The sequence below is a fragment of the Phaethon lepturus genome, unplaced genomic scaffold (genome assembly GCF_000687285.1).
Source record: "Phaethon lepturus isolate BGI_N335 unplaced genomic scaffold, ASM68728v1 scaffold20040, whole genome shotgun sequence".
Lineage (NCBI taxonomy): Eukaryota > Metazoa > Chordata > Aves > Phaethontiformes > Phaethontidae > Phaethon > Phaethon lepturus.
The window spans coordinates 15,524-30,097 of NW_010510042.1; the positions used below are offsets into that span (position 1 = coordinate 15,524).

Sequence of the window (14,574 nt, forward strand, 5' to 3'; positions counted from 1 at the left end):
ATAACTTAATTTGAGCTAAAGCACAAGAATAGTTTCTGTGCTGTTTCCCGACTCCGTAGAGATTTTAAATTTATTGAATCAAAGCTCTTCATACAACAGTACAAATTATTTATTGAATTTGAGTTTAGTCTGTATACTGGGTTATTTTGTAGTGGTTGTGGGCAATGTCCTCATTGCTTTCAGATGCTTTCTGTTTCAGGAATTTGCAGAATGGATGTGAAGGTTAGAAGCTTTCTCTCTGTTTCTAGGATTTGAGCAGCAAATTGCTGTGCCTGCTTTGCATGTGGCAGGCCCGTTAACCTATTTTATAGAATAAATATGTATTGTTTATTCTGTGGTGACATCCACAAGATTACTTTGACAGGTTTTCATTTGCTCTGTTCATACCATCTAAGAGTAGGCTATATTTGAAGTGTGCCAGAAGCATAACTGGATCCTTAGCTTTAAAGTACTACAGGCCTCTAATACAGTTAAATATAAAAATGGACAGAACAGTCCTGCTCTCTTCATACAAAGTATTGAAAGCTAAGGCTTTACAGAGTTAAGCGAAAGGGTGAATTTAAATGTATTGGAATAAATCTCATCCTCCCTTCCTCTTTCTGTGTGGATGTTTGCAAGGTATAAGGGGGTCATTCATAGCAGTGTAGGGTCTGAAACCCTTTTCTATGAAACCTGATTAAATCAAGAGGACCTCTTTAAACAACTATGAGCATCAAAAGACGACAAGGGAGAGTAGGGATTATGCTCTTCTGTACCCCTAATAAAAACTTTTCTTCCATGCAAAGGCAAGAATTTATCGGCTTTAGTGAATTCCAGAGAAAGAGATGTTTTCTTGCCCACCTCTGCTTATAGCTGGTTTTATTTCCCTCAGCTCCTGGTTTCCTGGAGAATTTCTCAGGAATTTCATTTCCGTTCCGCAAAAGGAGAGGTGAGCTGAGAGGTCAATTTACTGGCTTGACTGGCTTCAAATGCTTTTCTAGAGTCAAGGATACTGTAAACAGCAAGTCATCTTAGGACTTTGTACTCTAGCAAGATCAGGTGAAGCCCTGGTGATGTTAATGAAATGGTTTCTGTAGTGATCTTCAGTGTTTTTAGGGCTGTATGGGCTACTTGGAGCACAGGTTGTTTAACACCTGTGGGTGTTTGAAGCAGAGCGAATACGTCGAGACCTGTGCAGGATCCAATAATGTCTACATGGTCATGACTGGTTCAGTGTGTTAGTCCCTCTTGAATTAGTTGGGCCCTTGATCATCTGAATAAGAGACACGTAGACCCAGGCACCACTTCAGTGCAATATCATTAATACAGCATTATAAGAATCTGAATATCATGCTGCAGTAAGTTCTTGAACTACTGACAATTTTTCTTTCCACATACTGTACCTGAAAGCTCCGTTCACCACACTGGAGAACATCTGAGATCGCTTTTCAAGCGTGCTTCTCTCACTCTTTGAGAAATTAATTAACCTTCAGTTGTGTAGAGTAGATTCTTGTTAGTACTTGTCTCATAATTTGTATAATAATGCATATTTGTGTGGTCTATATAAAAAAATAATTAAAATATCAAAAACTAAAACCCCATTGTTGTTCAAGGATTTGATGCATAATCATATAAAACTTCAACAGCCCCCTTTCTGAAAATTTTAGACTAACTCCATTGTTTTGAAACTTTAAAGCTGGGGTGTATTTCTGCAAAGCAGAAGCAGTTGGGCCATTTGGGGAATGGTTATATGAAACCAAACTGTTTGCGGTGCTGTAGGATTACACTCTAAATACACTAATGATCATTTAATCAGAAAGTCCTAGGTCAGTAACACTTTGTACACTTGTGCAGTAAACAAGAACTTTTTAGTTTCTAAAATGAAGCAGAATTCTTGTCTTATTGATACTGACTTGTCCTATTGATTTTTCTGTATAACTTATAGAAGGATTATTTATTTTTTGGAGATACTTAGATATACTTAATAGTCCTCATTAGTCCGTAAGAGGCCAAATTTCATCTTGTACCAGGGAATGGAGGGTGAAGACAGTATATCCTGTTCCTGAGTTACTTGTGCAACAACAGGGTAAAATGTTTTTGGACTGTAATGGAAGGAGGATACGAGAGGGCCAAAGCAGAATAAGACCAGGATGCAGTTGCCAGCATAGTAAAGAGTGATGGGAGGAGAAGGGAGAGTTGTGCAATTCTTTGCCTGTCGTTTAGGGTAAGGGGCTACTCACATTTGCCAGGTGGATGTCAGATAGTTCTCATTTTAAGAGATTCGCCAGAATACATTCCAGCACACGATGCAGCTGTCCCCTCAGAGCCATCTGCATGGCTGTCAGAGTGAATGTTCTGCCAGTTCTTCTCTGCTATTCACACCCTTCTCAAGTACAGCTCCGTTTGTAAAGGCTGGATTTTCCTCTCTTCGGTGAAATTCTGCTCTTCATAGGGAAGAGGAGTTTTTACTGTTCCAAAATTAATGCATGAAAATGAAGGTATGTTCAAATGTGGGGCGTTGGAATTTGGTTTCCTTTTTTAACTAAACAAGATGGAACACAGAGCCTTCCTTTTCAATGGATGCTCGCTGCCTGCTTAATTTGTCGTGATTCTTAAAGTCTTTGAAGTAGCTCTCATTCAGCTGAAGGATTATCATTTTTAATTCAGACAAAGGGCTTCCACACAAGGTATTTCCTGATGTACTTTCTCATTGCTTAAATCCAGTTCAGTGGTAAGTGGCTATGCAAACATTTTGTTTGTTGATCTTGCTGTGATAGGCAGCAGTTTAACCATTGGTGAATCTTGCTGGAAAAGCTTTGGAGTAGCATATTGTGTTCTAGCTCCAATTTGATTTTTTTTTTTAAACACTTGTTGCAGTGGAACAATGGAAATTGCAATGGAAAGCTTGAACACTCATTTTTCCCCTTTTAAAATAAAGTCATAATGTTCTTTACTATGTTAAGAAAAGCAGTAGGGAAGGTCGTCTTGCATCTAATATTCACTTTTACAAATACCAGTTGTGCAGTGGGTCATCATCCCAGTACTTTGAAAATCTGACTAGTCATACCGTCATGGCATAGACTGCGCCAAGATTTACACACAGGCGAAAAATAAGGTTGGTTAAACTACCTCATATTTGTCAAGGACCAGAAATGAGCATATAGAAAATTTTTGTGTTTCATATGATACACAGTCATTCATTCATAGGTCTGAATCTGCCTGTCTCATGCTGGGTGGGTTGCCTGTACTCCCCATAAGCCTCATTTGTAGTCTTGTGTAACTAAAGCCTTCTTGGTCTTTTCCAGCGAGAGAGAGTTCTTAGTACTGAGTCACTGCCAAGCAGCTTTTGTTTCCCAGCAATAAGAAAATAACTTCTCTCTTTGCAAATGAGAACATTTAACAAAGTAAAAACACAGTGGAGAAAAAACCACTTAAGCCTACTTTGCACAAGGGCTGCTGTGGGGAGCCGTACTGATGGGAAAGTTAACTGCAAAAAAGCAAAGTTTAACTGTGCTGCTTGCATGGTGGCAGGGGTTTGGCTTGTAGAAGTGAAGGTTTCCTTTTGGAGGAGCGTTTGTCCTTCCAGAACTGGCTTTGGAGAAATGTTCCTTTCCAAAAAGCTGACAACCTGTATATTAAAGATGTTTTTTGTTTCCCAAGCTGCAGTCCAATTCAATTCCCCTTTCCTGGTGCCTGGGAATGTTACCGTACCAAAAAAATATTTCTAAAGCTTTTTGAGGTATATCTGGTCTAAACCATCTGCTTGCTTTCACACACACCCCCGAGCTGATTACTAACATGTGAACTAACATCCATGAGATACACTGGCACTGATATACATGCTTCTTAGCAGAAGTATAATGATTTTTAAACATACGTATGTATTATAAAGAGAATGGTGAAGACCTGTGAACAGCAGTATATGGGGGATGAGAAGGTATTTGCTGATTTGTGGGAGTTAATCCAGAATTGTTTCTTTCCAAAAGCAGCTGCCGAGAATTTGAAGTCTCTTGGTTGGCCTCCCATAAGTCGGTGGTTTTTTCCTATTGATCTCCACTGCCCTAATGCAGGGAGAGGAAGGCGATACAGTGATACGCAGGAATGATCAAGCTGCTGGAATGCAGCCTGTCAAGCTAGAGCAGCATCCTGCTTGAGTGCCCCTTGTTTCTTGTGGCTTTAGGAATAATTCAGAAATTCCACATACTCCAGTGGATAGGAAAGCATGGTGAATGTTGGTGTGCACTTGCAGATTAGTACCCAAACATTTGGGTACATCAGACATTGCAGGCAGAAATTAAAGTTTGTATGTGGCACGCGAAATGCAGTGGACTAGATTCGATTGCCAGGTCTTGAGGCAGTCTGCCTCAATCTCTTGAGGTGCCCTTGCCTTGTTGTGCTACTCTTAGAAGGTTACTGTTCTAGCAATTTTGAACAGAAAACATCAAAAAGAAATAAAACATCTTAACAGCCTGTTTCACGTAATTAAGCTCTTAAGAAAACACTCAATATGCTTCATTTTCTGAATGGTGACTAAAATTTATACTTGTTTCACCAGGTTAGAAGTTCTATTTGGAGGATTCAGCCACTGGAGGAATAACAGCATGATGTAAAATTGCTTGCAAGTTTTGTCAGATCTTCTTTTCTTTTAAGCATAGAAGTTAGTTTTGAGTCATCTAATGGAAATACTGAACAATCCCCATCCTTTAAGGCAGGAGACTGGGAATATAATAATCTGGTCAGAGAAGCTGAGTAATTTATTTGCATAAATGAGTGACTTTCTCCACTGAGGGCTGAGCACGTGCCCATTATCAAGGTATTTTATTAGGCCCAGGCATGGTTTGAGAAGGAAAAAGCCAGAACAGAGGCTTTGGTCCTTCTGAAAATTGGGTTGGAGTCATACCTAAATGCTCTTCTAAAGGTGGTTTTTTGAGAGGATCCTGTTAGTGCTGAATCCCAAAGCCTAAGGGTAGTGGCAGCAAGCTTAATTCCCTTGGGTATGAAAAGTAACTGCAATGAGTTTAAAATAGTCTCACTTTTGAATTGCTTCCATGTCTTTAAACACAGCTGAAATACGAGCAAAGATAAAAGTAAAATAAATCCTGTTATTTTGACTCTACTCTTAATATGAGTTGCTAAGGGAAGCAGTTGGAAAAGAAGCCTTAATACAAGTGCTATTTTGGCTGAAATTATGCTTGTCAGTGTTCTTACTGTTAACGTGCATTAAGAAAGTGAAGGGTTTATATAATGAGCCCATTAAATTTGAAGTTCAAGCTGCTTCACCATCCTGTGTTTTTCTTGGTGCACAATGCCAGCTTCTTACACATCGGACTACACAAATGTTCCAGAGGCTGGTGGGAAATTGTAAAAGTACATTATTAGGGAACAACAGAATTGCAGGCAGAATTGTTTTTGGAAAGGTCTGTACATGGATGTCTCTTAGCCAAAGACGTGTTGTGGCTCTTCGTGTCAAGCCCAGCACCAATTGTAGAGATTTTGAGGATGAGCACGGCTGCGCTTTTTACTTGTGTTACATATCAGGATTTCCACATGTATTTTTTAAATGTGACAGAAGAAAACTATAAAATTAAGCAATGTCCTTGCAACATCCTTCTTAAATGCATTTAGTCCTACAGCAGCAGCGTTTCATTCTTGCATTGAGTCCCTCAGGATTACTGCAGCTGCTTTTCTTTTGAGGAACTAATTCTAACTTTTGTGATTGTATCTACACAGTAAAATTGAAATCCTGAAAGGTGTGTAATTTCTAATGACTGTATTTGTAAAGGGAGACCTATAATACAGGAAAAATGTGTAGCATTTTATAATATACTCTGCTTTACCAGACTGCTAAAGGAATATTGGATAATGCAGTTCAGTTATTTCCTGTCGGCAAAGGTGGACTTGAGACAAAATTCCTGGTTCAAAACACCCCAATAACATAGAAAAATCCATCCGATTCTATTATTAGAAAAGAAAAAGCAACATTTGATCTCTCTGTAATCTTCTCATGCTCCTTTAATAGCTCCGGTCTTAGCGATGCATGTGCTGCTTTGACTCATGTGTCTCTTATTGTGTTGTACCACAAATTACAGGTTCTCTTCCAGTGCTGCGTTGGTCCATGGTGAAGCGAGATCTTTCAGTGTCCTATAGTCTTTGGCAGCTTTTTCCTGCCTGCTCTGCAGTGTGAAAGAGAACCGTTCACCACATGTGGAAGGGACAGCTATGCTTAATGAGATGGAATATTTTGATGTGGCTACGGTTTACTATAATCACTTTTTCTTCAAACAAGGCTGTGCTGAGAAATGATGCATTACAAGAACATATTGGCAATGGTACATCAAGAAATAAAACCAGCCTAATTTAAGAGCCCAATAAAACTGACTGTGAACAGTTTTCAATACTCTGCACGTTCTTCAGGGAGCAAGAATCCTGTGTCACTGTTAATCTCTTTGAAACCTTCAAGTACTTTGTTGCTGTAAGCACTGAGCTTGCCAACTTTTGGCAGATAATTGTTCTCTTCCAAATTGAACACATACAATTCAGTCTTCCCATTCAGAACAACAAATTCTTCTTGGGTGTTTTTTTTTGCTCACAGTTCAATAAACACTTATGAGCAGGTAATGTTGTAATTTGCAAGTGTTCACAGGGCAAATGGGAAGCATTTTGAGGACTAAAGATGAGAAATGCATCAATATGTGCATGAAGGAAACTTGCAGAGGCTTGGCAGAGAGGCGGCTACTCCAGATGGGGAAAATTCATTGTGAAACAAAAGTAAAAATACTTTGAAAATAGTGAGAAAAAATTTTAGACATCTACTTCCCTTTCTCTCCTGTTTATAAAATAATTGTAACATAAGGTCCTAAAATAAAAGTATTAAATGAAGCAATCTGAAAACCAGAAGTACTTCTCAATTCTGCTGCTTCTGGAAATCTTTTCTTTTTCTGACTTAGGACAATGTTTAGCTACAGTCAATATAGTTAAATTTGGGATTAATTTAGAAAGAGGGAGAGGGCTGAGATATTCTTGAACAACTGTAAAACGTACAGCCTTCTATCCAGAACAAGAGCCTCATAAAAGAAAGAAGAAACTTCTTATACCATATTAATAGGACCCATCGTCCCTTTCTCTTGGAGCTGTGAAAGGTTTTTTCCCCACTGCTTGCTATTGTGTTATAACACTAATGCTCTGTCACTTCTATTGTGTGCACATCTCTGAACCCAGAAATCATTCCTATTCTTAATTTAAACAAAACCAGCTGTGCACAGATGAAAAGTTTGAAAAAAGGAGCATGTGTACTCGCTCACTGGTCGTACTTCTAGTATCTTAAAGAGGAGCTTTATGAACGCAGAATAATCATGCTGCAAAAATGGTTTAAAAATATGCATGGGGGGGGAAAGCTGACGCTGTTTTAGTGCATTGCACGACTGTCACCATAGTAACACTGCTAAGTAACTAAGTATTTTTGTTCTTATAAAGGGAGAATTGAGACCTTTTCTCTTCCAATGCCACCATTGCATACTTTCTGCAGCTGCTGCTTATTTTCTTCCACACCCTCTCCCTGTTGGTGCTGTTCTGTGCTGCAACCCAGCTATATTCAGAGCAGTCAAAATCATCTAAAAGGACAGAATGGATAATTTAGCACTTCTAAGGAGTTGTTTCATGGTCTGCTCTCAGGTTCACTGATTTACTGTTACTGAAGTTTTCTTCGGCACTGGGACACCTTGCAAATCCTGCCTTTTCACCAAAGCCAACTAGGTTCTGATAATAGCAAAAATGAAAGAATTCAGAATTTGGAAAGGAGGCTACAGGATTATTTACTTTACTGCTACCCCATGAGGGAAAAAAGAGGAGTGGAGGTACAGTAGTGAATATGAAAGAAAAGGAAGAAAATACGTTGTGTTGTATTCTCCAGCTACAGTGGTTCAGAAATTAAAGTTCAAGTTTGCTAATGGGAATAACTCCCATTTTTCTCCTGTCTGTTTTACTGATCCCAGATTCTTAACGCTCCTTTCTGAATGCGTCTGATTTAATGCCGTCTTCCCTGTGTGTGTCAAGTATTTAAGAGAGGAACTTTTTTACATTACTATATTCTTTAACCAGAATCAAAGCTATTGCTAGCTCTGCATTATTGCAAAAAGTTTAAATTTTCAGAAGTATAAAACGGCCTCACTGTATTGGAAAGGGTTACTGTGTGTTGTTGGACAGAATTGTAAGCTGATAACCTGTGCAGTGAAATCATTATGAATACTCTGTGCACAGGGAGCTTGAGAGCTCTATTAGCTTAAGAAACAGGCTTTGAAATGTTTTTATTAAACCTCTGGGATCTGTATGGAAAACCCTCTAGACAGCTTGGTGAAACACCGATAATTAGCATGTGGGTTTTTTTAATCTCACACATAATTGTTTTGTCTTGTGGTATTTTAGAACTAGAGGGTCTTATTTTCCTGTTACTGCTGACAAGAGGATTGTCATTGTACGTAATGAACAATTTCCGTTTTGGAGGGAGGGGAGAAATGGGGTATTTTGTGTGTTGTTTTAAAATTTGTTTTACCTGGAAAGGGCTATATTAGGAACATATTAATAAATGGATTGTTTTGAATGCACTGTGACTTTTTTCCAGCTATAATTTGGGATCCGGGAAGGCTCAATCCCTTTACGAAAGGTGTGAAGGGCACTGTGCCTCCAAATGCTGGTGCTGTCAACGAAGGCACACCCTCAGGAATTAATTGTGATGGTAGTTTTGTTTTCTTCTCTTCCCATCTTTATAGGCATATGAAAGAAGGTTCCCTACATGTCCTCTGATCCCTATGTTTGTAGCCAGTGACACTGTAAACGAATACAAGAGTGAGGATGGGGCTATCCATGTGATTGAACGACGCTGTAAGCTGGATATAGATGCACCACGGCTATTGAAAAAGGTGATTAGCTTTCAAGTGCCTGTTTTGTACTTTTGGATATCCTTTCACATGAATATTGTATTTTAACAGAATCTATGTCATCTTCATCAGATTGCAGGAGTGGATTACGTCTACTTTGTCCAGAAGAATTCTTTGAACAGACGAGAAAGGACTTTGCATATAGAAGCCTACAATGAAACCTTCTCTAATAGAGTCATTATTAATGAACACTGCTGTTACACAGTGAGTAATAGGCTCTCGGTGGTGCTACAGGTAGAGTTAAGTCAGTGTTTAGATTTCAGGATTTATAAACAGGAGTTGGGTTGTTCTTGGCTTTTGCCTTGCAAGAAAAAATAACCAACACACTGCTGTGAGTGATAATTGTTGTTAGTGTTAAATGTAACACACTTGCTTGAAGAACTGAAACAAGTTTGGCACCCGCTTGCTTGAGTGTCTTCTCAGAGTGCAGAACACAACATAATTTGCTGTGTTTGACAGCTCTGTTTAGGCAAATCTGTGGTCTGTAATAGCAGTGTGGGGCTTGGTGAGGCTGATGATACCCTGACAGAACTGTTGAAGGAAAGTTCAGCGTAGCTTATTTGCCTTCTGCTCAGCTCAGCCAAATGTTCATCAAGTCAGTTATGTTTTAACCTAGTTCTTTCCATCGTTCTTGGTCTTCAGTGCAAACGTTTTCTGATGCAAAGGAGTCTGGTGGCATGCTCGCCGCTATGCTCTGGTCATGTTTTTTTCTGAATGGCTTAGCTAATACTCACAGGCTCATACAGCACACACGTATAGCAGTAAAACTTCAAATCGATGCTAAAGATGAAATCAAAGCTAGTAAATGTAATGGATCTATTTGTATTGTAGCATTCTTTTTATGTGCAGGTGATAACATTTTCCGTTGTGTACAGAGCCATGGTTCAGAGGTCACTGGATGTCAAACCCACTTGACGCTATTATCTGATTAATTTTTTTAATTATTATTTCTGCCATTATTTCCAAGGCACATATAAAAATACTTTTCCACCTGCAATTTTTCTGTGAAAGCTCTGTTTAAACAGGGGAAATTCTATACAGAAAAGTGCATGTCATAAATATCTACAAAATACAACACTTCTACTTGCCCTTGCTCTACTCGATCAAGAAATTATTAGGTAAATACAAACCCAGAATTTTAATTCAAGAATAAATTGTTTTTAAAAGTCCATTCTTATTAAAGTTATTTTATAATTGAATTTATGAAGGGACAGGAAGATTCTTAAACATTATTAATATGATTTGTACTTGTTTAGGCTGTACAAGCTATTCTTGTACCCCCATTCCCTAATGCAGAAGAAGCAAACGAAGGGAAATGGTTTTTTTCCTGTAGTTGTCTCATTAAAGTGTTGACACTGTTCCCAGTCGATATTAGCGTGTTATGAGGGGGAGGGGAACCCTAAGGCATCAGGACAATTGCATGCTCAGAAGTCCAGCCTTCCGTGATGTTTGTACAACCACGAATTCGGAGCCCAACCTGGAAATTCCTTAGACAAGTCTTTTTTTAGTTGAAGGGAGTTTAGAAAGCAGCTTTCCTTCAGAGTAGTAACATCTCTGTTTCAGGATCATCTCTCAGCAAACTAAGCTATAAGCTAAGAAGAAGGTTGGGAGTGCTCTAAGATGGCTTATTCAGCTGCCAACTGAATGAGAAATTTACATTTCTTTCTGTAGCCTGATTATAGAAGAACAAAGTAAAATAGTTTTCAGTCTACAGAACACTAAGGTGCTTCATAGGTCAATGAGAGAACAATCTATTGCAGTGTCATAGAATCATAGAATCTTTGGGTTGGAAGGGACCTTTAAAGGTCATCTAGTTCTTTACATACAACAGCGTGGCTGTTGCAAATGTGTAGACTGCAGCGCTTGGAAATGCTCAAGCTAGCTGGCCCCGGTCTATCAGTCTAACCTGCAGGCAGCAGAAAGTTCACTGTAGAACATTTTACACTGTTCCACAGATACGCGACAGTCACAGCTGATACCTAGAATGAGGTAGTGTTAATTGTATAAATGTGCTAGTCCTTTGGCTCTTGGCTGGTGCACTAGTATTTCTCCACCCTCCCCTTTCTTGTTAAGAAAACAATGTGCCGTGCTAGCCATGGGACTATGGGAGGGCTTCTCAGCTTTCTGTTCTTTAGCATTACCTTTTCTGAACCGTGTTTTGCAAATGAAGCAAAAGACTGCAAATTCCACTTGAATGTTTTTGACTATGTGAACCTGTAAAACAGAAAACAGTCACTTTAAATATTGTGAGGAAAAAAATACTAAATAGGTAGCTAAACTGTATGACCTCCTTTTAACTAACAGGTTCATCCTGACAATGAAGACTGGACCTGTTTTGAACAGTCAGCAAGTCTGGATATAAAGTCTTTTTTTGGTTTTGAAAGCACAGTGGAAAAGATTGCCATGAAGCAGTACACCAGCAATATTAAAAAGGTGAGCTTGCAGCCATGAAGGAGGTGCCTGGCTCTAAGTTACCAAAACACAATGTAGCTGCTGCTAAGTAACAGGCTACTGTGCTCAAGAAGCTGGGCTGTTTACTCGTCAGCCTGGGGCAGCATGTGTGCGTAGGTCTGTACTTTCAAGTGGAATCTTTAAGAGAGGTCTGGCCACTTAATGGGTTTCCAGACCGATCCTTTCTGTGTAGAAATGGGTGTTTTTAGTAGCTGAAGTAAATTTTCCTTTTTGAAGGGAAAAGAAATAATAGAATACTACCTGAAACAACTGGAGGAAGAAGGAATAACTTTTGTTCCTCGTTGGACTCCTCCTGTTGCATGTAAATTGGAGAGCAGTACATCCCATACAAGACGACCAGTTTCACCCGCTATTAATATACCAGACTCTGCCACAAAGGAGGGCTTGAACAGTAAGGAGATCCTCAACACCTCAAGCAGCCCCTCAGAGCCCACAGCAGGAACGCCTGATGGTATGGTGGTCTCCCTTGTTTTAGTGGGATTCTTTGTACTGTAGAGACTCTCAACACTGTGCTGCTTCTCGTGGGCAGCTGAAAATCTTCATTGACTCTATGTTTGGTAACATACAGTGTTAAAAGTGCAAGCTTGCTAAGCAGTAACGTGGGATAGCTTGGATGGCTGTTATGAGATGAGCTTTTTTAGTAAATGAAGATCAGATATGAGTGGAAAAGCTCTTCACTTTGCTGTTCATTAGGTTGCAAATGGATGGCCTACTTCTTGCCCTGAAATTCAGGGACGGGTATAACTACAGGAATAATGAGGACAAAAGGGCCCAAGCTTCCTTGGACACAGTCTTCTGTTGTATCTTCCTTCCCCTGCTAATAAGGGAATTTGGGAAAATTCTTGTACTGGGAGATTTAGATCAAAGCTTCTCTTAAGTATTTCCAGAAGCAGCAAGCCCTATGGTGCTGTGGATTGACAAATCTGAATATATTGGCAAAGTGCTTTTATAAATGTCTGGGTTTACTCCTTTCTTAGTTGCAGAAGGAGAATTAATCTTCTTGGTTCACCGTTAAGATGACTGTATGTTGCTTTGATCATCTTTTCATTGATGCGAAGAAACTTTATTAAACAGCAGCTGCTCCTCCACCTCAGATATCATTTGCTACTGTGACTAGGTCGGTTCAGGACGAGACTAATCCCATGCACAATCTCCTTTTAGACAAGCTAGATGCAGACTACATCAAGCGGTATCTGGGTGACTTGACGCCAATGCAGGAAAGCTGCCTCATTCGACTGAGACAGTGGCTCCAGGAGACGCACAAGGGCAAAGTAAGTTACTGTTGGTTTCTTGTGGCACTATCTCAGAATGGACGATATGCAAGGTGGACCACACCTCCTGTGGCTAACTGTTCCTGTTAAGTGGCCCTCCATGATCAAAACCTAAATTAAGTCTGTACTATGGCAGTAGAAGTTGCTCATTGTGACTGTCCCAGCTGACTTTGCCAGCTGAAGTGCTTAAATGATTAGCGTGGCTGCCTCTCAGAATGTCAATAAACCAGCACAGGGGAATAACATCGGTTTTATAAGTCATCCTGGTTCTACAATAGCCTTATTTTTACATTTGTTTGTTTTGGCCAAACATCATTGTCTCAAATCTATGTCCCTAAGTGCAGTACTGAAAGGGAAGCAATGTGGCCAGTTAAATCACTGATGGCAAGGCTGGGGGTTTTCCAGTGGCTTGTGAATTGCATCTATGTCTCAGCTTGCTTTTACTTAGCAATGTAATACAGACTGTGTTTCGTCCCTAGGTTCCTTTAAATTGGACTGACTTAGTATGGTCATACAAGTGTAAATGATGACACTAGAGCTCATGAAATTTTTATATCCCTCATATGAAGATAGCTGCAGTACCTGACAGGGCCCATGTTTTTGTTACAGACTGATTTGCTTCAGTAACTTCCAGTGTTACATGCCATCCTCTTGCATTGGTGCAGGGCTGCATGTTTTTCAGCTTCTGTTGTTTGGAGTTTTTTGTTCTTTTTCAAACCTTGAATACAAAATGAGGTTTGATTGGTTTTGTGGGTTTTGTTGGGGTGTGTTTTTTTGTTTGTTTTTGTTTTTGTTTTTTTAATAGATCCCAAAGGATGAGCACATTTTAAGATTCCTGCGTGCCCGGGACTTCAACATTGATAAAGCAAGAGAGATACTTTGCCAGTCGCTGACATGGCGTAAGCAGCACCAGGTAGACTATATTCTAGACACTTGGAACCCTCCTCAAGTACTCCAAGATTATTATGCAGGTGGCTGGCATCACCATGACAAAGGTATGCTCTATAGGGTGGATATCTTGACAGCCTTTTTATGTTCTGAATTAAAGGTGATAATTGCCCCTCTGTTAACTAGAAGTTCTCGGTTGTTACGTACTAAATGCATTTAAATGGATGTTGACAGCTGCTTAGTTGGTGGAGGTAGACTCCTAGGTCCTAATCTTTCTGACTAATACCAACATACTTAACTCTCTAAAGAGCTCTGCTTTGTCAGTAGCTTAAAGTTATTAATTGCACTTCTGTAATGATCTGAGGTGCTTAGAGGGGTGTTAAGCAAATGCTGAGTATTCTCTTTCAGTGATTAAAATATGTTTGTAAATAAGTGTATCTTTCTAATCAACTTCTGATGTTGGAGAGGGCTGCTGATGGCATAAATGAGTATTTATTTGGCATTGCAATCAGCTTAACGATGAGAAGTGGGATGTTGCAAAAACATCAAATAGAGCAGGTTTATTAATGAAGGGAAGAAGCTTTGGCTGAATTCCCTTTGTATGGTGAGCTGTGGCCAGGTCTTTAAAACACGGACAACTATGCCTGACGCTCTCCCTTATCCCTCCGCTTGCTTTATCATGCACTGATCTTGTTGCTGATATATACACAGAAATTAATTTCTTGCTCGAGGCAAGCTGGGCTCTTTAGATAAGGAAATGATCTCTTATTGTGGGCTGTGTTCCGATTTAGTCTTTTCCCCACTAGGCACCATTGTTTTTGCTAGCTCTTCCTGTTACAAGAAGTGTACAAGTGAACTGTAACAGGACAGGATTCTGTCAGCAGTAGTGGCCAGGACATAGGGAGGACACAGCAGAAGTTTAATCACTGTAAAGCTGAAGAGCTTGAATGGCTCTCGCCTGCTGCTTTGAGTTTGACAGACCTCAGACTGAGAAAATGGAAAATGAGAATATGCTTGTAAAGATTGTAGGG

The 14,574-nt window shown here is 39.6% G+C and overlaps 1 protein-coding gene across 2 annotated transcripts in view; it reads left to right on the plus strand.

Moving 5' to 3' along the window:
* Positions 1 to 14,574, plus strand: part of LOC104627468 (SEC14-like protein 1) — a 39,388-nt gene that overhangs the window by 14,357 nt on the left and 10,457 nt on the right. The window contains exons 2-7 of one of the 2 annotated variants that reach the window (XM_010295749.1): positions 8,745 to 8,894; positions 8,985 to 9,116; positions 11,217 to 11,345; positions 11,601 to 11,835; positions 12,546 to 12,655; positions 13,461 to 13,650. In XM_010295749.1, coding sequence (XP_010294051.1) covers positions 8,745 to 8,894; positions 8,985 to 9,116; positions 11,217 to 11,345; positions 11,601 to 11,835; positions 12,546 to 12,655; positions 13,461 to 13,650 — 946 coding nt within the window. Of the gene's footprint in view, positions 1 to 8,744; positions 8,895 to 8,984; positions 9,117 to 11,216; positions 11,346 to 11,600; positions 11,836 to 12,458; positions 12,656 to 13,460; positions 13,651 to 14,574 lie in introns of both variants that reach the window. The other variant, XM_010295756.1, reaches the window with a different exon arrangement.